This window comes from Scaptodrosophila lebanonensis, unplaced genomic scaffold (genome assembly GCF_003285725.1).
Source record: "Scaptodrosophila lebanonensis strain 11010-0011.00,11010-0021.00 unplaced genomic scaffold, SlebRS2 tig00000043-arrow-pilon, whole genome shotgun sequence".
NCBI classification, from domain to species: Eukaryota; Metazoa; Arthropoda; class Insecta; order Diptera; family Drosophilidae; genus Scaptodrosophila; species Scaptodrosophila lebanonensis.
Window position 1 is genome coordinate 10,139,904 of NW_022060545.1, and position 25,737 is coordinate 10,165,640.

A 25,737-nucleotide genomic window follows, 5' to 3' on the forward strand; every position below is an offset into this window, starting at 1 on the left:
CATCAGCTATTTTGCGATCTTTAACAATCATTTCTTCAGAAATTCCACTCTGCTCCACTAATATAGAGACCGGTTGCCGAACTTTAAAAACATTCATGGTTGTTTCGGTTACAGTTGCTGGCACTATTTCGATTTCAGTTTTATGAACTGTCTGTCTATCGGCAACGCCCGTCTTCTTGATTAACGTGCTTGTGGTCTTTTTACCAGCTTTCTTCTTTACAGTCGTCTTAGACGACTTTCTTTGCTCAAGCTCCATCTCTTCGATCTTGCTTGACGTTGAGGATATATCGAACTTAGCACGAGTCATTGTCATGCCAATTTCGTTAATCAATTTGCAATTATAATAGCCACAGTCCTCATTTGTAATATTGATAATCTCTAGTGAGGCCTCTGATTCCTGCACTATCATGTGATACTTTTCCGATTCCCTAAGCTGTACATTGTTGAAATACCACTGTACATCTAAAATCAAAAGAACCACACTACATCAGTCAGCATTGACAACGGCTTTAACAGCTCCCCCCTCCGATTTAATTTGTATTTCCAATAGCATACTATACCTGGACATGGATTGCCTGCAAATTGTACTGAGAACTTTCCCGTTTCGCCGGGCGCAGCGCGGGCGTCACGCATTTCATTAAGCAGCGATGGCGAGCATTTAGCAGCTATAAGCACAAAAATTGCATCACATATCCTTGGATTAGATACTACTCTCTACAAATGCCGACAACTCATACAACAAGGCGTCTGTGTTCTGTGTGTTTTTACATACTATACTTACAACATTTGTGTAGAGCCCTGATTTATAATAAATCCACGGGCATAATTGTTCTGTTCAGGTGACTGAGAGTTTCTCAAATACTTTGTAATTTGTTTGTCTGTTTTATATACGAGTATAGAGTGTGAATATTAGCTATATGCAGCGTTTTGGTACACACATATAGGTGCAAAATAGTTTGGTCAGTTTATACAAATACATAACATGAGCAAAATATACTTAATTGTTAATTTCTTTTTGTTTTGTTTTAGTAGGAAAATGGCAGCTGCGCTTTGGGAGTATTACGATTATAAAATTTCCTTGGAAAGAATTTAAAAATAATAATGTTAGCACATTTGAGTTTTGATGAATTTATGAAACTAAAACACAACCAATTAAGTACTTGCAGATGAAATACTGTAAAAAATACATATATTTTTATATACGAAAATAATTGTAATCTATTGGCGTTTACTGTGGAGTGGTATTATGGTTTAATATAGGTACTGAGGGGTGGGTAGTAAGCCCTATGGCTGGCATTGGAGAAATTATAAAGCCACATTGCTGTAAGCTTCTGGGGGTACACTACACAAGTTCACATAAGTTCCTTATAAGTATATTCTTTGTTGAACGATACATTGGACGAAACAAAATAACATAAGTAGAGACAGACAGAAGAAGAGACAGAGTTTGGGAATTGTTTGTTTAAAGACAATTATACTAAAGACATTTGTGTGTGTATTGGGGGACACAAAATTAAAACACATATACACATAACAGCAGTTGAAGGTGTTAAAGTTTGTATTAAATTAAACATACCTTTTAGTGCGATTTGCATTTCTTCCATATGAGTTACCCATTCTGGCTTTCGATAATCCTTTGATCCAACGATGCCTTTTGTAGAGCACATAAATTAAAAGGTAATAAATGCAAAACAATTTATTATTTGAGAAATAAATAAATTGAAGAGAAACAATATCAATTTGATTTTATCGCCTAGTAATTTAAATGTGTAGATATCGTTCCTGAAAGTGTGGGTGAGAGTCATAAGTGTATCGCAAAAGGGAAGTCAGGGTGGGGTATTAATTGGTGGAACATGTTTAGCAAGTAAGGTAAGAACATTAAAATATTTGGCAACGATGCAATCTGAAAGACAAGTTTACTGACAAATCCAAACTCATGTGTTTGGTATTATATATATATATATACTTGTATAATACTTCACATATAGTAAAGTATGCAGAGGAAACCATATCAAACATAATAGTACCTTCGACTGCGAAAAGCGCCGTCGTCACTGCCACACCCAACGGATTGTAGGCTTCAAAACTAATTGTGCCCAAATCATCTGGATATACATGATTGATGACCAGCACTGATGTGCCATCTTCGAAATTTTCGATTTGATATTCCTCGGAAGCAAATATCTCTTCGTCGTCGCGCAGCCATTTGACTTTTGGTTTGGGCTTACCAATAACCTTAACTTCCAGTTTCGCTTGTTCACCCTCTTTGGGTTCGATTTTTTCTGGTAGTTTCTTAACAATTTTCGGTGCTTGTTCGTCGATTGAGATGGTCTAGAATAGTGGCGTTACATATATAGATTGCATTAGAATGGGAGCCTAGGCGCGGCATTTCGACAATTACGCTTACTCTATCAAGTAGATCCTCCTCAGATCCTGTGAGTCCAGTGATTTCAGAATCGGGGATATATTCAAATGCTAAAAAATGATTTATTTATTTAATAGGCTGCGTAAACTCGATGGGCGCAACAAAGGAAACAGGAAAATATATATACAAAAGAGTATGTAAATTCCATACACATATGTATGGTCATACAATAGAAAAAAGAAAGGTGTATTTTTGAGATTCTCATGCAAATGCAAGTTGACCACAAAGTTAGTTAGTACGAGGAAGTTTGGTCGAGGCAATCAAAGACAGGATAGTGGAGAGTGTGTGGTTATTTGAAAACCTATACATAAGTGGATGCAAATAGTGTATTGTGTCGAAAAGGTTTCTTTACAATTCACTAATAAATACTATAAAGTTAACGAGTTGTATTATCAATTGATACTGAATGTACCTTGAATATTAACAGTTGTCTTGGTAACGCTTTTGCCAATCTTATTCGAAGCAACACATTTGTATTGACCCTCATTTTCAGGGAACACTTCAGTTATTTTCAGCTGACATATGCCCTGTAAGTCTTGCGATATTGTTGTTTCTTTAGTCTCTGTGATTTTTTCCTTATTGTGGTACCATTCAACCTTTGGCGTCGGCTTGCCCGTGACCTTGCATGTAAGTAGCAGAGCTTCACCATCCATAACCTCCACGGGAGCAATGAGCTCTTCAATGAAACGTGGCGATTCAAATTCTACGGCTTCTTCCTGAGGCAATGTCTCGAGCAAATTAACTGTAGCTGTTGATGTGACTGATCCACCAACATTTTCCGCTCGGCAAGTGTACGGTCCCGCAAACTTCTTCTGGAAGTCTTCTATCAAAAGAGTCGATTTGTTTGCCTCACTAACAATACGGCATTCTGTGGAGGTCTTAAGTGGTTCATTATGCACGAACCATTGGAACGACGATAGTGGTTCCGACTCAACAACTGCTTCAAGTATGACGACCTCGTGTTCCTCGAAGAACTTTGGCTCCAATGGCTGTATGAAGCGTGGAGGCTTAATTTGTTTATCGGGCGCTTGATCTGTCACCACCACCGACCCAGACGATTTGGCTTCACCTACTTTGTTCTTGGCCCATATCTCATATTTGCCTGTGCGTTTGCGAGTCATGTTTACAATTTTAATTGTTGTTGTTGTCTCGGTTGTTTCAATAATAGTTTCTTCATTTTCTTGTATTTCGCGGCCATTACGCAGCCATTTAATTTCTGGCTTTGGCATGCCATCATATTTGGCCTCAAAGAACAAAGTTCCACCGTTTGGTATAACAACAGCACTCAGTGGAGTAACAGTAGGAGCCTTTAATATCTCTTTAGGCTCCTCATCGAGTCGACTCATAATATTGGCATTTCCAATAGCACGGCCGAACTGATTCTGTGCTTGGACTGTGTAGGTTATTGCCTCGTTCGGTGTGGGGTTGATAATTTCTAGTGCCACATCGCCAGTTTCCTCATTATAGAACATTTGAACTGTCTCGCTTGGTATAACCTCTTCAGTTCCCCGGTACCATTGAACCTGAGGGATCGGCTTACCGGTGACCTGACAGGTAACTGTAACCTTTAATCGCTCAGGTTCTTTTTCTTCTGTAAACACTATCTTCAACGGTTTCGTGAATTGTGGAGGAACTCCTTGTTCTTTTTCTGCATTTAATATGAATAAGTAAAATTTATAGATCGTGTGTTTGTGGTGTATTGGGCAATTTAAATACAGATAGGGGAAACGAAAGGAGGTCATTGGTAAAAGGTTGTTTTCAAACGTTGTAATGTTCACGCAACGTGTGAATTATGGGTTTTGATTTAGGAATTTAAAATGACAAATAGATAGATATGCTATATAAGAAAGTGGGGATCCATTTAATGGTTGACTTACCTAATATAATATTGGTACGGGATGTAGCAACTCCAGCTTCATTCTTGGCCTCGCATGTGTAGACACCGACATCGCTTGGGGTCACCTTAGCTATTTTAAGCTGAGCTACTTGCTCAACAACTGTTATTTCATACTTTTCCGAAGCGAATAAAAGTATATCGTTAAAGTACCAATTGATTTCTGGGAATGGTACACCCTCAACCTTGCACTCAAGCACAGTAGGCTCTTCCGGAATGCATTGTCGGGGGCGAAGCTTTTCTGTGATTCGGGGCGGCTTGATTTCCTTCTTTTTCTTCTTAACCAGCTTACGCTCCTGACCTACAACCTCAGAGGTGGTAGTCTCCTCCAGATTTTGTATCAACTGCTGATCTTCAATTAGTTCTTCATCGGCGACCTTGTCAATACCCTCCTGGATTCGTTTCTGCGTAATCAGCTCCAGTTCTGGCAATGGCTGACTATCATCAAGTACAACCCGCCGTTTCTCCTTCTTAATAATATTAGAGGTGACTTTCATTTCTAAGTCTCTTCGAACATCTTCAACATCGAGTTCAATGAGCTGTTCAGTTGTGATAAATTGAGGTCTAGAGTCTTCAGTCTTTTTCAGTGTAATAGTCTTTTGTGAGATCTCCTGAGAAGTTTCATCTATTTTTTCAATTTCAGCTACAACCGCTTCCAGTAATTGAGGTTGGCCCTCAATTGAGGCTTCCTTAAGACGTTTTGTTCTCTTCTTATGGGCCTTTTGCTTGGTTTCTGGTAATTCTTCCGTGGGAACGACTTCTTCTTCGGGCAGCACATCTTCGGAAACGGCAACCACTTTGTCGTCGTCAATAGGAATTTCTTCAACTTGATCTTCCTCAGCAATTGGCTCTGCAAATGGCTCAGCCATTTCTTCGGAGACCTCGTCGACGGATGGAGTTGCCTTTTTCAGTTTGGGCTTTTTCTTTTTTTCTTTCTTTACTTTTTCCTTGGGCGGCTTTTCTTCTGGAAGTTGAAGCGGCTCCAGTTCTACATCTTCGTCTTCGCTCTTTGGCCGCTCTTCGGGTACAAGCTCGGGTCCTGGTATTGCTTTTTCTGGACGCTGCGGCTCTTCGATTGGTTTTGCTGGTATTGGCTTAAGCTGAACTTCTTCTGGTTCTTCTTGAGCTAGTGGTCGGCGCTTACCCGTTGGCCATTGTTTTTCTTCTAAAGGCTGTTCAACTGGCTTCTTCTTCTTTCCTCTTTCCCATGGCACTTGAGCTGGTGCCTCTTCAATCTTAGGCTCTTTTTCAATATCTATGTGCTCGGCCTCTTCCAACTCTGTTGGTTCTGCATCTGATATTTCAGGCAGATCTTCATGCTTCGGCTTCTTTACTTTTTTAGTCTTGCGCTTTTCTTCTTGCACGATGGTTTCATCCACCTTCTCGACATGCTGCAAGTCAACTTCTTCCAATTTAACTTCTTCAGGCTTAGCTGCTGTGCGTTTTGTTGGCTTAAGACGTACTTCCTCGATCGTCGCTTCCTGAGGTAATTGTTTTTTGGGCCTAGTAACCTTTTTCAAAGAAACTTCTTCAACCTTTTCTACAATTTCTTCTCTCTTTGGTTTCGGCTTCGTTACTTTCTGTTGAGTCTCCTCGATGGGTGTTTCTTCAATAATTTCCTCAGCAACGTCTTCGGTGGGTTCTTCTGGTTGAGCTTCTTCGATTGGTTCTTCAATATCTTCAAGTGGTTCCTCAATGCTGTCTTCTTCTGTGACCTTCTTCTTAGGCTTTTTCTTCTTAACTCGCTTTTTAGTAACGTCCACAATTTGTTCTTCAACGACATCTTCTTCACTCTCAATGAGTTCAGCTTCCGTAGCTTCTGGTTTGATTGTCTCTTTAACAACTGCAGCCTTTTTCAATGGTTTCAAAGAAACCTCTTCAATTTGTTCTTTCTCTGGAAGAGGTTGTTGCTTTCTAGGAACAGGCTTAAGTGTTACCTTTTCCACTTGCTCCACTTCCACAGGCTTAATAGCTGGTTTCTTTGCCTTGGGCTCTTCAGTCGTAGGTACTGTCTCCTCAATTTCTTGTGGCTGTTCCTCTTCGACTTCTTCTTGTTCTTCAGTTTGCTCAACTTCTGGTTCTAATTTTGTTGGCTTAGCCTTTGGTTTCTTTATTTTCCTAACCTTACGGGTTTCTTCAATATCTTTTTCTTCGACAATTTCTTCAATATGGGCATCGACTTCATCCGGTTGGACTTGTTCGATAACTTCGACAGGCTGTTGCGGTTTTTTCTTTCCACGCTGCCATGGAACTGGCTGGGGTTTGTCTTGCTCCTGAGGCTCAGTTGGTAATTCATCTACAGCTTCCTCATAGGTCTTTTGTGGCGCTTCTTCAATTGGTTGCTCTGTAACTTCCTGGGGTTTTGGTTGGATCTTTTTCTTCTTGCCGCGTTCCCACGCGACAGGCTGCGGCTGTACAGACTCAGGTTCCTCTTCTACCAAAATATCTTCAACAACTTCTAGAGTCTTTTGAATCTCTTGCTCTTGTGGCTGCTTCGGCTTCTTCTTACCGCGTTCCCATATTACGGGCTGGGGCTGCGGCTCTGCAGGTTTTGTTGGCTCTTCTACAAGTTCATCTACAGCAACTTCAAGAGTTTTTGGAATCTCTTGAGCTTCTTGTGGTTTCTGGGGTTTCTTCTTGCCACGCTCCCACATCACTGGCTGTGGCTGCGGTTCTACAGGGAGAGTGGATTCTTCTACAAGTTGATCTTCAGCTACCTCAAGAGTTTTTGGAATCTGTTGAGCTTCTTGTGCTTTCTGAGGCTTCTTCTTGCCACGCTCCCACATCACTGGCTGTGGCTGCGGTTCTACAGGGAGAGTGGATTCTTCTACAAGTTGATCTTCAGCCACCTCAAGAGTTTTTGGAATCTGTTGAGCTTCTTGTGGTTTCTGAGGCTTCTTCTTGCCACGCTCCCACATCACAGGCTGAGAGGGCTCTGCTTCCTGTCGCTCGGTTTCTTCAACCAATATTTCATCTACAGTTTCCTCATAAGCTTTTTGCGATTCCTCTTCGACTGTTTGTTGTACTTGTCTAGTACTCTTAAGGGGTTTCAATTGGAACTCCTCAGCCTTTTGAGCTTCTTTTGGCTTTTGTCGTGGCGTGGGCTTCAATGTTACCTGTTCAACTCTTTGCTCAGGGTCACGTGGTGGAAGAACTTTACGCACTGCAACCTTCTTTGTTTCCTCAACAGTTTGTTGCTCAGCATATTGAGATGTTTCCACTAACTCTGTTGTGGCGGTAACCTGTTGCTGTTGAGGAACTGGTTGCTTCTTGCCGCGTTCCCACATGACTGGAACTAAATGTGGTTGCTGTGGTGCGATTGGCTCAGCCAATACATCATGTAGCTCCTCGTAAGTTTGTTGCTGTGGAGCAACAGGCTTCTTTTTGCCTCTTTCCCACATGACTGGCTGAGCTTGTGGCTGTTGTACTGGAACTGGTTCAATCAATTCATCGTGCATTTCCTCATAAGTCTTAGGCTTTTCGACATATTGTTCTTGGATTGGCACCTGCGGTTGCATTGGTTGCGGCTGCTGTGGCTGTTGTGGCTGCTTTCTGCCACGGTCCCACATAACTGGTTGCTGTTGCAGTAACTGCTGCTCTTGTGTGTCTTCACGCTCCTGCAAATGAAGCAGAGATGAATCTTCAACTTGAATGAACTTCTGGGGCTGTCGTGGTTGACGCCAGTTGAAAGCCTCTTGTTGAGTTCGCTGGTTGACCGTCTGTAGATGCTCGTATTGTTCAAGGCTCATCATCTGGGAATCTTCAATTTGCACGAACTGTTGCCGTTGAGCCTCCTCAATTGTACTTTGTTGCTGAACAAGTTTCTGACGTTCACTAGTCTGAGATGAAACTGTGTCCTCGACTGATGTTAGTGGCTGTAACTGCGGTCGTTCCTGCTGCTGCCTCCAGTTAACACCTTGTTGGTCTCTGATTATACGTTGAGCTTCCAGCCTTTCACGCTCAGACACATTCATTATATTAACATCTTCGGTGGTTATGAATTGCTGTTTGTAAAGATTTGATTGATCTTCGTAGTGCTGCAATTCATCGCGACGCATAACCTTCGCTATCGAACCCTTTGAGCTATCATCAATTTTCATAACAACCGTGTCTTCAACAGCAGTCTGTGTTTCCTCAGTAATAATTTGTTGAGCCTGCAAGTGGCGAAGTTCGACTTCCTCCATTTTGAATTTGTCGATTTGTTTAGTCACCCGTTGAACACTCTTCAACTGTTGGCGCATTTCTTTCCATGGAATTGTGTCCTCTTTCTGGTGTTGCGTTATAAGTTTATCGATTTGCTCTGTCATCTCCATTATTTCAACACTCTCCATGCTCTTCAAGCGTTGAATTTCCTTATCACGCTTCACCTGTTCCACTTGAGCCTGTTGTGGTTGTTGTGACTCCGTCTCGATTTGCCCCTCCAGAGGACGCAAATATACCTCATCCAGATCGAATTTATTAAGTTGTTGCTGTACACTCTCGACCTGCTTCAATTTTTCGCGCATAGTTATCCACGGTACAGCTTCTTTTTCAGTCTTCCCGGCAATAATTTGTTCCAATGTAGCACCAAGGCTCATAATGCCCTGATCCCGCTCGCTTTTAATGGACTTAAGCACAACCTTAGCTGCCTCTAGTTTGGGGACGGGCTTCTTTCTCTCAATGGGTGCTGGCTTCAAGCTAATTGTCTCCTCAGTCCATGATTTGATTGGTTCCGGCTTAAAGCCTGGCAAAAATGGCTGCTTATCCAAGGACCGTCCGCGATGAGGTCGCGATGACTTTCGCCAAGGCACAATGTTGGAAGGTGGCTGCAGGGATTTGCTGCGCACCTTGGTCTTCTTGGTCCGCGAACGACCCTGGTGCGGTACTTGACCATTGACGCCAAGGTACTGGCCATATTGTGGTGGCTGCTGCTGTTGTGGATAAGGTGACTCGGGTGCACTATCTTCCCTGCCAGAGGAAGAGGACTCATCTTCGACGGAATCAATTGTGCGCAATTGATAGGCCGAGATACGTCGCTCTAAAAAGTTAGGCAAAGTACATTTTTAGTTCATCCCGGAATTATTGAAGTATTCAACGAGTACGTAGCAGTGTTCAGTCACTCGTGCGAAGTCTTAAGTCCGTACATATAGCATTCATGATCACTTACCTTATTCATTGTTGCAAAGCTCTTAATACAACACAATCTTAAACGATATCTATAAAAACTTTTAAACTAAGGAATTCAAGAGCAGTGAAAACAATATTTATTTTTCAGAGAAATATTTTGAAAAAAATATTGGAGGAAAATAAAATTATATGCTGATTTAAATTTATGGTCTAATAATATGTTTGTTGAACAAATCACATACCCCCTCTGGGGAACGACATGTTTTGATTTCGCTTATGGGACAGCTCATCTTCTTTGACCGTGAATTAATAAATTAGTTTTCGTTAAGGTCAAAAAATGATACACACTTGTTCTCTCGCATGAACAATATTACGAGTATATATTTTTTATAATTGGTATTGTTAAAAATAGCTGTGAATGACTATCTCTAACTGTAGTCATGCCCTAAACAATTGCACGCGAGGCTGCAATATGTTACATATTATATATGGTATGTTGCTCATGAATCATTAATCGAGTGTGACGAATCGTCTACGACATGATTCAAGATGCATTAGGCTCTGCTAAATTTGGCGCAGTGTCATGACAATGAAGCATACTCGTATGTAATGCAACGAATGTGCCAAAATTTTCTTGATCCAATCAATCACTGCAATGAAATTTGACAATCGTTTTGGCTCTGGTATAAACAACTATAAGTCATGGGCTATTTAATGGACCAGCAGTACATTGGCAGGTATGGAGAGCAAGCAATTCAAAGTCTTACAATACCTACAAGTATACAATATTAATTCCAAAAATAGATAAGTGATTAGTGCTGGCTACGTCACCAGGTGGCGTACACGTTTCTACAAAAATTATGGGCGGGTGTGTCTGCGGGTATTTTGGGAACGGGCAGCGCAACGTAGCGCTGCACAGCGCAGTGGGGCGCACTCAACGATCTCAGTCTATGTAGACAATCGAACACAGAAAGTAGTAGTCAGTTGATTGCCGGGCACAAACATACTATACGTGAAAATCATCTCTATAGTGCAGTTAAGATTTTAAACTTACCTGTGATTTATGGCGGCTAAGGATTCAAATAAAAATACATATACGAGTGTACGAGTATGTATAGTGGAACGAGCAAGCAGCAGCTGGAAAGCGGGAGCATGGAGCATAATGGCAGTTATCAAAACGAATATAATTTATTATGCATTTGCTTGAATTTATTTATAGACGCGATATTGGTTTTAAGTATTAAATACATGAGAAATACAATTAAACAACAAAAGTGTGTGGAGTTTGTGAAATCAAATTTAAACTAAAAGTCAATCAATCAATTATGTTGATAAATGAAGTTGAATTTGTTGTGATAATAGTGATAATAGTAATCAAATAACCACTTAATAACACGATAATAAACATTCACATACATTAATGATTGGCAGATAAACGAATACGAGTATGTCGAAAGTAAATCATTTCTCTATATAGATAAACTTAAAACGAAAGTCGCATGAGTTTTTATGATTATTTTTTAGTAAAGCATTTTTTACCACAAGAAACAAAAAACAAAATATTGGCAGCATAAGCAGCTAATACTTTTATCCAATTCGATTGCGCGTTGAGAAGAATTTTGATTTTTGCTTTTCGTTTTGTTTTATTGTTTTTTTTACGAAATGATTTGAATGAATGTAACCAAAAGTGGGAACGGAAACGAAATAATTAGTAGTAAAAAGCGGTAATAAAAAATGAATAATAAAATCTCATGCAACATCACTAAAACATAAATAGATTTAAATTAAATAAACAATACAATTCAACATGGGAACAACATCATCATCATTATCAGGATCATCATTATCAATATCATCATCGTCAGTATTAACACATTTCAGGGAGTATAAGTACAATCATTGGGTGAGAGGATCAACCAGTCCAGTCCGAGTCTTGTTCGGTTAAGTATAATATCTTAAAGCGTCGTTTCAATTCAAAGCCAATCCTAAACAATTTTATTAATTTGCCTTTTTCCCTAAACAATTACAGGCCCCAGCCATGATGTCGGTTGGAAACAAAAATCAAATCTGCACCGATTACGAAAATAAACAAAATGAATCAGCGTAAGGCGAAGAAGAACTTTCGAAAGATTGAGCAACCGTAGCTGATTAATTTAATTAAAATAAACTGACCATAAACTGAGCAATTAAATTTGGTGCTTGCCCAATGGCAACAGCTACTCGCCAAGCTATTGTCGCCAAGCGAATCTAAAAATCTATTGCAGCTAATGGAAGCCGACATCGGCCCACTCGGCAACTCGGACCTGTCACTTCTTATCCACAGAAACAAAGCGAACATCTTTGTGTTATTTGTAATTTTATTTTCGCTAAGGGAGCTAAGGAAAATACATTTCTACCATATTGTTATTTCTTCTTTCTTTTATTGAAACCTAAGTCAAATAAATTAACCATTTCTTTTTAAAAAACAAAACGATATTTTAAGTAAAGTGCTGTTTTCTTTCTACGAACAAGTCCAGGCAAAAAAGAAAAGAAAAGAAAAACAACTCGTCGATGCCTGCTATGTTGGGTGCTAAAAATACAAAACAGATTTAAAGCTAATCTATTGGAAATTAGATTTTCGAAGCAGCATTTTCCAAAAAGAAATTGAAAATAGAATGGGGCATACATACTATACTATATAGCCATACAATGTGTTGTTGTTGCTGGCAATCTGGCAACTGAAATTTGAAATCTGAAAACCCATGTCTACAATGAAAAATTTAAACACTTGGTTGCTGTGTTTCAGAAAATGTTCTACTTCTTGCACACGCTATATGATTGTGAATGTATGTGTGTGTGTGTGTGCGTGTTTTGAAATCTGTATCTGGCAGATACAGAGAGTGCTGTTGCTCGGGCTAGATGTGCCATCCATAATATTTTATGCTAATATTCAAATGAAAAATAAGACTTTTCGCCCGAGCTCGAGCGGAGGCGGCACAAATGTGCGTTTTGCGCACGGCCCCAAAATGGGTGTGCCATATACAAAACTATCATATAGATAGGCAACAGAAATGGACGGACCGACAGATAGAAAACATATACTCATCTGTATGTATGTATCTATAGATTGGTGCTACATGCTGAAGGTATTTATAACATTTCTACTATATACATTCTCATCTGACTAATATCAAAAGTACATAGCTGTCTTATTTTTAACTCAACAGGGCAGATCTACTTTGGCCTGTGCTTCGAGTGCTTTCAGTGTCCAATGAGTGCTTTCTGAGTTTATTCGAATTAATATTCTCTATTCTTTTGCGATCGGAGCGGAACGTCTAATTGACTTTCACTCAAACGGACAATTTCATATTCAACCGATAAACAAGCAAAGAAAGAATTTTCTATAAATATTTATGTTGCAAAATACTTGTAATTATTTTTATTATTTGTAATTAATCTTGATTTTTTTTGTTGTTGTGTAGCTTTTTGTGTTATATATCTTTCGTTAATTTTCACATTTTGCAAATTGTTAGTAGAAATAATTCGTTCGTTTTTAGTATAACTAGCGCCTAGGATTTGCGCAATTTCAATTTGATTTTCACTTTAAAATATTATGCTTAACCAAACTATTACGAGTAGCAGTAGTAGTTGGTGTATAAAGGTTCGTAAAACGTCAGTGGCTTAAAAAATTCGTTGCGTACTAAGTGGTGTTTTGAGCTTTAAGTCAACAAATAAATTACTGTTGTTGTTGGTGGTCGTTGTTTTTGAACATTCACTGGAGTTTAGAACACTGCTCGCTTACGTTTTCAAACTTTGGGCATTTGTTTTGTTTTCTTATTTTTAATTTAATCCTTACTTTTAACAGTCAGTTTGGCTGAGGACTCGACTTGTCCAGTTGACGAAGTCACACGTACTGTAAAGATACCCGAATCTTCTTCGTAGGTCGTTCCGATCAGAAGTACAGCGCTGTTACCATCGAAAATCATCTGAAATGTTCGTATTAAGACAATTAGAAATTTGCAAACACAATTACTATACAAGTAATACAGCGTTTCCTCGAAAAACATATAATAATTTTGTAGTGCTAGATGCAATTCTTACCTGGAAGTCAGGTGTTTCTGGTATCAATTGACCTTCTCGGAACCATTGCACACTGGTTGCCTTCACTTTGCCGGTCACAGTGGTCTTGAACTGGGCTGGCATGCCTTCAGTAACGGAAACATCCTTCAAGGCTGTGATGGTGGGAGGTGCATCCAAGTTCTCGATTGGACGCACCTTAAGCTGAGCGCTGGTCTGAATGCTGCCCAACTTATTCTCAGCCACACACTTATAAGTGCCCTCATCCTCGGGGAATGCCTCCGATATGATCAGCTGGTAGTATTCACCCTGGCGGCTCATTTGGAAGTAGCGCGAAGGCTTCACAAAGTTCTCCCCGCGCATCCAGCGGGCCGTAGGCGTTGGTTTGCCATCAACGCGACAGCGGAAGATAACTTTGCTGCCCTCCTCAACGGATTGGCTCTTAAGTTGCTCGACAATATGTGGCGGTTTTTCACTGCCTGGAGTAGTTGGCTTGTCCGGCTTGGTTGGCGATTGGACTACACAGTCACCATCGCAGCGTGCCTCACCGGCTGCATTCACAGCCACACACTCATAACGACCAGAATCCTCTGCAAATGGCTCAATAATGAGCAATGTATGCACACTATCCTCTTCAAGCATTTTAAATTTGATGCTTGGATGTATCTTCATGCCGTTCTTCAGCCAATACACATCCATTGGACGGGTACCTGTGACCTTAGCGTCGAAGCGGGCCAATTGACCGGTGGCTACAGTGGTACTCTGGATAGTTGTGACAAAGCTTGGTGGTTGTATTCCACCCTTGCCAGCTCGTCGGCGCTCTTCCACAACCAAATTGGCGCTGCACTTTGCAGTGCCACCACGATTCTCAGCCACACAAGAGAACACAGCCGAGTCCTCGACAAAGACTTGGCGTATGATCAGGATCGATTTTCCGCTAAAGGTATGAATCTGCAAATCGGGAGAGTTCTGAATGGGGAAGCTCTCACGGAACCATTTCACAGTTGGCATGGGCTCGCCATCGAACTCGACTTCAAACTTAGCTTGTTCGTTCTCAAAGACGCGGCATGGCTGTATCTTCTTGGTGAAAATTGGCGCTTTGGCTGGTTTTACTGGGCCCTTCACTACACGCTCTTGCGTAGTGCCCTTGTGCTCCATTTCAGTTGTTTCGGTCGATGTTATCTTGCGAGTGATTTCCAAATCACCCTGAATCTCCTTCTGTACCTGCTGTTGCTTATTCATGTGCACTTCGCGGCCATGCACGGAAGACTCTGATGGTTCCGCTGTACCCTTAGGTCCAGCCTTCTTGATTTGAGTGTTGCTCGTTTGCTCTTGGCTGTAAACAAAGGCGAAACAGTAAACAATGTAAAAACGGGAACTACAAATTGAATAGCTGGCGTTTTAAGCTTACAGGTTCTCCTCGTACGACTGGGCCATACCCTTGGCAGCGGAGCTGCTAACAACCTTGTCGCCAGGTATGGCGTACTGATGGTTATCTCTGCGCAAAGTGGTCTCCTTCAGCAGCTGCTCTGTCTCCAATTCCTGCAACTTGTTGTAATACTCCTCGCTCTTCTTGGCCTTAACGCTCTGCTGCCATTCTGGAGTTGCTGGCTTATATTGCTTGGGCTTAAGGTGTTCAACGCCCTTTAGGGTATGGGCGCTTTGTTCGGATAAATATTGCTTACGCTCATCAAATACCTTCTCCAACTCATTTTCCTGACGTTCCTTCTGATAGGCAGCTAGCTCATAATCGTACCATGCTACATTGGGGAAACAGTTTTTTGTTATTTACGTTGTCGAGGGCCAGCTCAGGAAGTTGGGGGTTATATACAGAAAGCAAGTTTTGGATAAAAACTACAAAAAGCAAACTTGTTTGCATGCAGTACAATGATTATTTTGTTGTTTATCAAATACTTAATCGATCATGCCTTTTTAAAAAGTTAGCAGTTCTTTTTAGAAAAGAAATGATTTGAAATTAGTAAACTGTTTTGATCAGAGGTCAACTGACTCCTTTGAAAATCTCTTTAGTAAAGATGAAGACAGAGAGAAATATGATCCTAATAATGCCGGAGAATACACACAGTTTAAAACAGACGGGTTCAAAGGCACATAAAAAACTCGCATAACCATTACCCATGGTCCAGCAATACTTATTATGGGTCGCATCCACCTTCCTCTGTTCCTCGGCTTAATGTCGAGCCCGGCAGGTTTCACGGCGTTGCAATCTCGTCGAAAGTACTACAATAGGTATCTTGGGATAAAGGTGTGGGGGTCTTTTGGGGATCGGATATAAACGGAACGGGGCCTTTTGTGGTTTATATTTGTGTTTTAACCTTTCTAGTCGTTTAAATGTGGCATGTTATTAGAGTGCGTAGTAATACTGTGCATTGAAAATTCTGCTCGCGTTTAATATGGGTTCTGGTGCTTTTTGGTGTATGTATATATACAATGCGGTTTTTACTTAATTTGTTGTTGTCTTGTTTAGTTGAATCATCTAAAGTCTACTGTTGTTAAGTGCTACGTTATTAGGTCATTTATTAATCTTCTCTAATTCCGCTCGGAATTCAATTGTGTAGCCTTATCAGATGGTAATACTTACGGCGTGGCGAATTCTTCAGAACATTACGATAGTCATCCGAGCGAGCGACAACATTCAATTCAGTGGAAGCAATCGATTCACCCACAGAGTTGCGGGCAATCACCTCAACTTTTCCGGTGTCATACTGGCGGGTCTTCGGGATATCCAAATGGAACATGCCATCATTGGTTAACTTGTAGCGAGAGCCCTGTCAATGAACCGTATGTTGAGCAACGTAACTCTAGAAGAGGGGCACACAAGAACTTACATGCACGACGGTATGGCCATTGATGAGCCACATAACTCTTGGACGTGGATGTCCAGTTACACGCACACAGAATCTAGCTGATTCGCCTTCTTCCACGGTCTGTGGTTCCAGTTTGCTGACAAAGATAGGCTTTGTTCTTGGTTTTGCGTCTGGATCAACCTCCTCAGGCACACTATTTCAAAATATGACATGCTAGCTACATATATTTTACTCAACTTATAACTAATCTACTTACACCTGCCAAGAAGCTTCCATTTCACGAATACGATCGATACTCTGCATGTGAGCGGGCAATTGAGAATCGTAAACAATGCCCGGCTTTCCAGCGACTTTAATGAAAGCTCTAGTTTCGTCCTTGCCATACAAATTAGTTGCGCGACAGACATATTCGCCGCTATCCTCAGGGTAGACCCAACCGAAGTTCATCGCCACATAACCAAAGTCGTAAATGGGTTGGAAGCGGTTCTCTGCAGAAATCGAAAATTTTCGGTTACATTTGTAATCCTTTTACCGTTTCAATTAAACCTACTGTAGAGCAAAGGTTTTCCATTAAAGAACCATTCCACCTTCATGTTGGGATCACCAACAGGAGCCAGCTGGCACTCGAATTTAGTGACAGCCATTTCCGTAAGATTGGCTTGGTCTTTGATTTGCGTGACAAAGCGAGGTGGCTGCTTGCGATCGGGATCAAACAAATCGTCTTCGGTCAAATGCACTTCAGAAGTATACTTTTTGATGGTAGCTTCCATTTGCGTCAACGCGTCTGAGCGTTTCATGCCACGAGGCACTTGGTTTTGCAACAAAATAGTGGGCAGTTCTGAAACAATCCAGGCACATTAAATGCTGTTTTCAATGCAGATCTTTAGTTAAACTTACTTTTGCAGGACACAGTTGCCTTGGTTCGGTCTTCACCATGGTTGTTAATAGCACGGCAGACGTACTCTCCAGAGTCCTCTCCGTATACATACAAAATATCCAATGATACAAAGCCCATATCGAAGATGTTCCTATAACGATGACCAGATGGCAATGGTCTGCCATTGCGGTACCATTCAATGCGCAAGCTTGGATCAGTCTTTGGTTCCACTTGGCACTCGAATCGGACTGCCTCTGCTTCTTCGACGGTAACGGAAGTAATTTGAGTAATGAACTTCGGCGGTCCAAACTCTGGCTCTACGACTTTCGGAGCCTCTGGTATGCGTCCACGCTCCAATTCCTTCAACTTTTCAGAGGTCATGCCTTCTGGCAACTGCGATTCGTAGACAATGTTGTGCTTGCCCTTGCAGCTAACCTTTGCAGTGGTAGTTGCTGTGCCCCACTTGTTTGTGGCGCGACAGGTGTATTCGCCAGAGTCGCGTGCATAAATATAATCGATGTCGAGAGCAATGAAACCGAAGTCATTCAATTGATGTACTCGAGAGCCAGTAGCCATAGGAAGGCCGTTGTAGAACCATTCAATGCGCATAGTTGGATCGCCAACAGGCTCAACGCGGCAATCGAAGTGAACTGGACCACCCTCGGGCACATCCAAATTGTCCTTGATCTCTTCAATGAACTTAGGCGGGTTAGGTTGCTCCTCATCGATAACGATTTCCTCGCGTCTATGCATGCTCTCCTCCAACTTCTGCAAACTTTCCGTACCAGTACGGAAGTTTGAGGGTAGTTGAGGCTCCATAACAATACCCTGGCGTCCCTTAACCTGTAGCTTGCATGAGACAGTAGCCTCACCATGCTTGTTGGTGGCCTTGCAAGTGTACAGACCACTATCGCGTTGATAACAACCAGCTATTTCAAGAATGACAAAACCGAAGTCGTTAATAGTCTTAATGCGGGAGCCAGCCCACAAAGCCTTGCCATTGTGGAACCAGTCAACGCGCATGGACGGATCGTTAATGGGCTGCAAGCGACACTCGAAGTGGGCCAAAGAGTTCTCGGTGATCACCATATCGAACGGTGTGGTTATGAACTCTGGCGGCTTGCCAGTGTCATCATCAGGTACAAACTCTGTGCTGCGTGAACCCAATCCTTCTAATTCTGCAATTCTGTCAATAGTGCCCTCCATGCCCTTTGGCAGCTGGGATTCCATAATAATGCTGCGTTTACCCTGAATCTTCATGGTAGCTGTGGTAACGGCTTCACCATACTCATTAATAGCACGGCACGAATATTCGCCAGAGTCTTCGGGATAAACAGGTGAAATTTCCAAGATGACGAATCCAAAGTCACAGAAGGTACGGAAGCGAGAGCCGGCCTTGAGTGGACGACCGTTCCAATACCATTCAACCTTAAGCTTAGGATCATCAGCTGGTGTAATGCGCGCCTCGAAATGAGCGTTTTCACCCTCACGTAGATTTTCAATATTTTCAAGAGGAACGGTGAACACTGGAGCCTTGCCCTTAGTCTCTTCCGTTGTTTCGTCGCGAGTGCGTACCATGCTGTACTCAAGATTGGCAATCTTCTCCAGACCACCTTCCATTCCCTATAAGTAAAGATTTATTAACAAATGAAATTAAATTAAAATAATCGAATAACTTACGCGTGGCAGTTGAGAGTCTAGAATAAGACTAGCCTTCGAAGCGCATTTTAGCGTAGCACGAGTGACATCTTCACCGTATTTATTGACGGCATGGCACTCATATACACCGGAATTCTCCTCATAGCAGTACAGAATATCCAAAATGACAATGCCAAAGTCGTGGAAGGTACGGAAACGATGTCCATGGGGCAGTTTTTTGCCATTGAAATACCATTCGACCTTCAGATCTGGGTCGGTTACAGGCGTCAAACGGGCTTCAAAGTGCGCGCTTTGGCCCTCGACAAGTTTGGTTACATCACTGATTTGGGTAATGAATTTGGGTGGTTCAGCCACAATAGGAGCACTAGAATCGGTCTGTTGGCCTTGTGGACACTCAAGCTCACGAATTCTTGGTAGTGAATCGGGCTGTAAACTGTCGTAGAACACACCGCCGCGACCACCGCAATTGAGTGTCGTTCTAGTAAAGTCCTCACCATATTTGTTGTAAGCTCTGCACACATACTCGCCACTATCATGATCCTGCAAGTAGGCAATATCCAGCACAACGTAACCGAAGTCGGAAACTGTCTTGATGCGGTTCGAATGACGCAAAAGTTTGCCATTATGATACCACTCGACCTTCAAATCAGGATCATTAACGGGTATCAGAGTGCACTCAAAGTGTGCAGACTGTCCATCCTTCAAGCCTTGCAGCGGTTGAATGTGCGACGTGAAGCGCGGTTTCTGGCCACGTGGCTTGTCAACGCACTCCAAAGTGCAGCTGATCTCAGCAGATCCGTATTTGTTGGTGGCACGGCATGTGTAAGTGCCGGTGTCCTCGATCTTAGTGCCGAGCACCTCCAAAGCGACAGTTCCAAAGGCATAAATAGTGCGCACACGATGGCTAGCCTCCAAAACTTTACCATTAAAGAACCATTCGATGACCATACTCTGATCACCCACCGGAATAAGGTTGGCTTCGTAGTGGGCAAGTTCACCTTCGCCGATGTCCGCGATGTTGACGAACTCGGTAGTAAAGCGTGGTGCAATGCCTTCTTCAGGTTTCTCTGGCTTGCTACCATCCCTGCGTAGTGAATCTTCCAGGTCTTGGATTTGTTCAAGACCTTCTGCTCCCTTGGGATGCTGAGTTTTCTCAATAATATTTTCCTTGCTACTGCAGAAAATGGTAGTAGATGTGAAAGCTTCGCCGGCCTTGTTGTAAGCCTTGCAAGTATATATGCCTTGATCTCTTTCATAAACTTCAATCATGTCCATGGTAACGAAGCCAAACTCGGTGGTCATCTTGAAGCGCGAGCCATGTTGCAACAGTTTTCCGTTGAAATACCACTCAATAAACAAGTTAGGATCTTCTTTGGGCTCCACATTTGCCTCCAAATGGATTGGTTGTGCTTCAGACAGCTTAAACTCAGGCTGCAATGGTTTTGTCCAGACTGGAGGAGGATATTGCGTCTCAGGCTTAGTTGACTTCTGGTTGTAGCGGTTAGCCAGGGCCTCTTCGGTTTCCTGAACAGCTTCCAGTCCACTCTCACCCTGAGGATGTTGAGTATCCAAGAACATTGTCTTTCCACCAGTGCACCTAAGCGTGCCCGAAGTTGTGGCTGAGCCCTTGCTGTTCGTAGCCTTGCAAGTATAAACGCCGCTGTTTTCTGCGTACGAGTTGGTCAAATCTAAGGCGCAGTAGCCAAAGTCATAAATTGACTTGAATTTGGCTGCAGCTTGCAATGGCTGACCATTGTAGTACCATTCGATGTTCATGGTTGGATCGCGAGCTGGTTCAACGTTGCACTCAAAACGCACATTATCGGTCTCTTTGCACTCAATGTTGTTCAAGTGGGTAATGAAAACGGGAGTTTCGTATGTGGGCTCAGGTGCCTCTGGGCGACCCTCCTTTGGTGCTTCTAGCTCACCAATACGTGGCAGCGAGTCTGGATGCAGAGATTCTGCATGTAACCAATGACGATCTTCGATCTTCAAAGACGATGTAGAAACAGCTTCGCCAACCAAGTTAGTGGCTTTGCAAGTATAGATGGCTGAATCATCCTCACGCAGACCGTTAATAGACAATGTTACTAGACCGAAATCGAAAGTGCTGCGAATACGAGAGCCAGTGGTCAATGAAATACCATTCTTGAACCATTCTATACGTAGATTTGGATCAGCACGAGGTTCTACTTGAGCCTCCAGCAATACATGCTGTCCCTCATGCAGTTTGTCGTAGCTCTGCAAGTGAGTCGTGAACACTGGGGCTTGTTGCGGTGTTGAGTCAACAAGCATTTCAGGTACGCGGTTCATGGCGGCTTCCTTAAGGCGAATAGCTTCCCAGGATTCTGGAACCAAGGGCTGTCCGTCGATGTTCGCCTTAGTCTTGACCTTCATAGCTGTAGAGGAAACGGCCTCGCCAGCGGCATTGTATGCACGGCACATGTAGACACCGGCATCTTCAGGAACAACAGCGTTAATGTCCAGAGTAACAAAACCAAAGTCATGTGTTGTACGCAGGCGCGAGCCCATTTGCAGTTCCACACCGTTGATGTACCACTCGAATTTCAAAGAAGGATCACCGACCGGAACAACGCGAGCCTCAAAGTGTGCGTGCGTGCCTTCCCACACTTCAGAAGGACCAGTAAGCAATTGCGTAAAGATAGGCTTCTCAAAGAGGCGCTCTGGCTCTGCTGGGCGTGGAGCTACGGGTTTCTCCAATTGGTGGATGCGACTGATACTATCTGGATGTTGTGTATCCATGAGAATACTAGCTTCAGTGACAACACGCATCGAAGCGGTGGTAACGGCCTCGCCCAATGGATTAACTGCGCGGCACATATAAACGCCCTCATCTTCCTTGCGAATGTGAGAGATGTCCAAGGATACGTAACCAAAATCGTGTTGCTTGGTAATGCGGGAGCTGTCCTCAATAAGCTTCTCATTACGGTACCATTCGACCTTCAGATTTGGATCACCCACAGGAATAAGGCGGGCCTCAAAGTGAGCTGTTTGATGTTCGTTAATGCGATCGATATTTTGCAGTGGTTGAGTGAACACTGGACGCTGTCTAGTGCCAGGAGTCTCAATTTCTTGACGCTGATATGGAGCATTTGATTCCAGCTTGCGTATTTTCTCCAATCCCTCAGGATGTTGAGTGTCGGAGATAATAGTACCACGTGCAATGACGCGCAAGTTTGTGGACGAAACGCATTGCCCGAGCGCATTGACGGCGCGCACAGAGTACTCGCCAGCATCTTCGGCCACAGCATGTGTTATATCCAGTGAGACATATCCGAAATCAAAAGTGATGTGGAAACGAGCAGCCGATGGCAGTGGCTTGCCATTATGGTAAAACTCGATGCGCAAGTTTGGATCATGAACTGGAGCCACTTGAGCTTCAAAGTGAGCGGTTTGACCTTCATAGATCTCAGTAGATCCGCGCAGCTCTGCCGTAAAGTGTGGTGGGCTGAGGGGATGGTCGCCAACTTCAGTACGGGTGGTCACTACCTTTGATTCTAGTTTTTGTATTTTCTCCAAAGCATCAGGATGCTGAGTATCCAGAATCATGCTGCGACGGTTCAGCACACGCACGTTGCAGGTATTAACGGCCTCTCCCAACAGGTTTGTGGCCTTGCACATATATGTGCCAGTATCTTCTCCGTAGACATACAAAATATCTAAAGCGACGTAGCCGAAGTCATGAGTGGTTCTATAGCGATGACCAGTTGGCAGTTGTTTGCCATTGCAGAACCATTCAATCTTCAGGTTAGGGTCATTTATTGGTTCAACGCGACACTCCAGGTGAGCGTGTTCACCTTCCTTCAGATGCTCCAGGTTGCTTAGAGGCGTCAGGAAAATAGGCTTTTGACCCTTCTCTTCTACTTCTAGCTTAGTTGGTGGTGCATAGCTCTCCAGTTGACGAATCTTCTCGAGACGCTGAGCATCCATTGTGTCGAGGTCCAATGTCTTATTTGCTAAAAATTACAAGAAACAATTTAATGTTATTCTTCTATAAATTTATCTCATGTTAACCAACCTGTTACGTTTACAGCACAAGTCGTGACAGCTTCCCCTACAGCATTCTTGGCCTTGCACATGTATGTGCCAGTATCTTCAGCATGTGCATATAAGATGTCCAACGCAACGAAGCCGAAATCATAGGTTGTCTTGAAGCGATGACCTGTTTGAATGGGTCTGCCATTACAATACCATTCCACCTTCATGGTTGGATCATTAACGGGGACCAAGGTAGCTTCCAAATGAACTGGAGTGCCTTCATTGACCTTGGCATTACGCAGCGGACGTCCGAACTGTGGGCGTTCGGCATGGAACTGATCTTCGTCGGCCTTGCGTTGGAAACGCGTTGTATCCTCCAAGTGCTGAATCTTGTGCAAAGCTTCTTCATGCTGAGTCTCGTGAATAATAGAAGAACGAGATTGCACATTAAGCACAACAGAGTTCACGGCTTCGCCAAGATTGTTAGTCACACGGCATGTGTACTCGCCGCTATCTTCAGCGTACACAGTGAGGATGTCTAGAGCAGCAAATCCGAAGTCATAAGTTGTACGGAAGCGATGACCAGTGCTAAGCGGCTTGCCGTTGTGGAACCATTCAACCTTAAGGCTTGGGTCAGGGTATGGTTCAATGCGGCACTCATAATGAGCACTTTGTCCCTCAACCAGATTGCTAGGACCAATCAATTTGGTAACAAAAACTGGTGCTGTTGTCACGGTGAATTCCTCTTCCTCGCGGCGTTGGTACTTGCTGTGATCCTCTAGTTGATGAATCTTGTGCATGGCAGCTTCGTGTTGAGTCTCCAACTGTATAGCAGTCTTTGACTGCACAATCAACGAAGCTGAAGTTACAGCTTGACCCAGTTCATTGACGGCACGGCAGGTGTAGGTGCCAGAGTCTTCAGGATTAACATATTTCATGTTAAGCGCCACATATCCGAAATCATGCATTGTTGTCGTACGATTGGAGGCTTCAATGGGCTGACCATTGCGGAGCCATTCTACCTTTAGGTTGGGATCGCCCACCGGGATCAAGCGAGCTTCAAAGTGCACTGCCTGATTTTCAGCAACACGAACATCTCGCACCGGCATGGTGAACACTGGTGCCTGAGAAACAAATTCATCTTGAACGCTGATGCGTTGACGCTTAGAACCATCTTCCAAATGCTGCAAGCGTGGCAGTGCAGTTTCATGTTGCGATTCTAGATAGATAGACTTCTTGGTGTGCACGATGGCGACTGCAGAGGTGATAGCTTCACCAACAGCATTGAAAGCACGGCAGGTATAAGTACCTGCATCCTCAGGTAAGCAGGACATAATGTCCAGAGCTACAAAGCCGAAGTTGTTGGTCTCAGTGAATCGCGAGCCAGATTTTAGTGGCAAGTTGTTGTGGTACCATTCCACGCGCATGGAAGGATCGGATACCGGAATTAAACGGCACTCAAAGTGGGCACGTTGATTCTCCTTTATTTCGATGTTCTTCAAAGAGGTAGTGAAAACTGGTGTCTGCTTCGTGCTTTCATCGATCTCTTCGCGGCGGCTATAACGCGATCGGTCTTCCAAATAATGAATCTGTTCTAGGCCAGCTTCATTTTGGGTAACAGTGACGATTTGTTCACTGCTACGGCATTGCAATTCGACCTGAGTCTCATCGGATCCAATTAGATTAACTGCGCGGCAGGTGTAAACGCCGGAATCTTCAGCAATCAGATCAACAATGTCCAAAGCGACATATCCGAAATCATGAATAGGACGGAATCGGTGACCAACCGTAATCGGGCGACCGTTCTTGAACCATTCCACTTTTAGATTTGGGTCAGTTACTGGTTCAATCTTACATTCAAAGTGAGCATGACCACCCTCACGCGTATTGGTTAAGCTCTTGGGGTGCGTTAAGAAACGGGGACGAATATTGACAACTTCATCTACAAATTCATTGCGGCGGTAACGCGATGAATCCTCCAAGTACTGGATTTTCTGCAAGCCAGACTCATTTTGCGTTTCCAAAATTAAATCGTTCTTCGCAATAATGCGCACAGAGCATGAGGTGACGGCCTCACCCAACTGGTTTCGGGCTTGGCACGTGTAAACTCCCGAATCAATGGCATAACAGCCAAGCAAATCAAGCGCTACATAGTCGAATTCGTAGGCTGGCCGGAAACGATGTCCAGTCTTAACGGGCTTGCCATTGACAAACCACTCAATACGCATGCTTGGGTCACCAACTGGTTGCAGACGGCACTCCAAATGAACATTTGTGCCCTCCATGGTTTCAATATTATGCAAAGCACGAGTGAATTGTGGAGCTTGCATAATGGTAATATCCTCTTCCATATGGTGGCGACGACGCGAATCTTCAAGCAGTTGGATTTGTTCAAGAGATTGTTCGTTCTGAGTCTCAGTCACCACATCCGTGCGATCAATGACACGCACACATGCCGAGGTGTGAGCAGATCCCAAATGGTTTGTGGCTCGCACTGTGTATTCCCCAGAGTCGGCAGCCGTCGCTTGAATGATATCCAAAGCAACAAAACCGAAATCATAGTAGGTGCGGAAACGTGAACCAACAGTCACGGGACGGCCATTGTGGAACCATTCGACACGCATTGTGGGATCGCCCATAGGCTCTAGACGACACTCCAAGTGGATGTTCTTGCCATCGTGGATAGGCTTCGGGTCCGTAAGCGGCTGTACGAAGATGGGCTTTGACTTTGAAATTTCTTCAATATCGTATTGTGGCTCAGCAAATGGACGGTTTTCCAGATTTTGAGTTTTCTCATAAAGGCCGCGGTGCATGCTAGATGTGTCGATGCTGGAACGAGCTATTAATCGAAAAAGTAATTAGCAAAGATTTTCTATTTTCTAACGCCTTATTATAC

At 43.1% G+C, this 25,737-nt stretch overlaps 1 protein-coding gene across 1 annotated transcript in view; it reads right to left on the minus strand.

Annotated features, from left to right (window-relative positions):
- Positions 1–25,737, minus strand: part of LOC115622449 (titin) — a 78,845-nt gene that overhangs the window by 46,140 nt on the left and 6,968 nt on the right. The window contains exons 5-19 of the mRNA XM_030516391.1: positions 22,882–25,680; positions 18,864–22,819; positions 17,204–18,806; positions 16,857–17,144; positions 16,563–16,794; positions 16,328–16,499; positions 16,081–16,267; positions 14,893–15,241; positions 13,506–14,817; positions 13,261–13,390; positions 4,303–9,336; positions 2,838–4,073; positions 2,408–2,475; positions 2,028–2,331; positions 1,577–1,651 (exon numbers count right to left, since the gene is read on the minus strand). Of these exons, the coding sequence (XP_030372251.1) occupies positions 1,577–1,651; positions 2,028–2,331; positions 2,408–2,475; positions 2,838–4,073; positions 4,303–9,336; positions 13,261–13,390; positions 13,506–14,817; positions 14,893–15,241; positions 16,081–16,267; positions 16,328–16,499; positions 16,563–16,794; positions 16,857–17,144; positions 17,204–18,806; positions 18,864–22,819; positions 22,882–25,680 (17,745 nt within the window). The remainder of the gene's footprint in view (positions 1–1,576; positions 1,652–2,027; positions 2,332–2,407; positions 2,476–2,837; positions 4,074–4,302; positions 9,337–13,260; positions 13,391–13,505; positions 14,818–14,892; positions 15,242–16,080; positions 16,268–16,327; positions 16,500–16,562; positions 16,795–16,856; positions 17,145–17,203; positions 18,807–18,863; positions 22,820–22,881; positions 25,681–25,737) is intronic.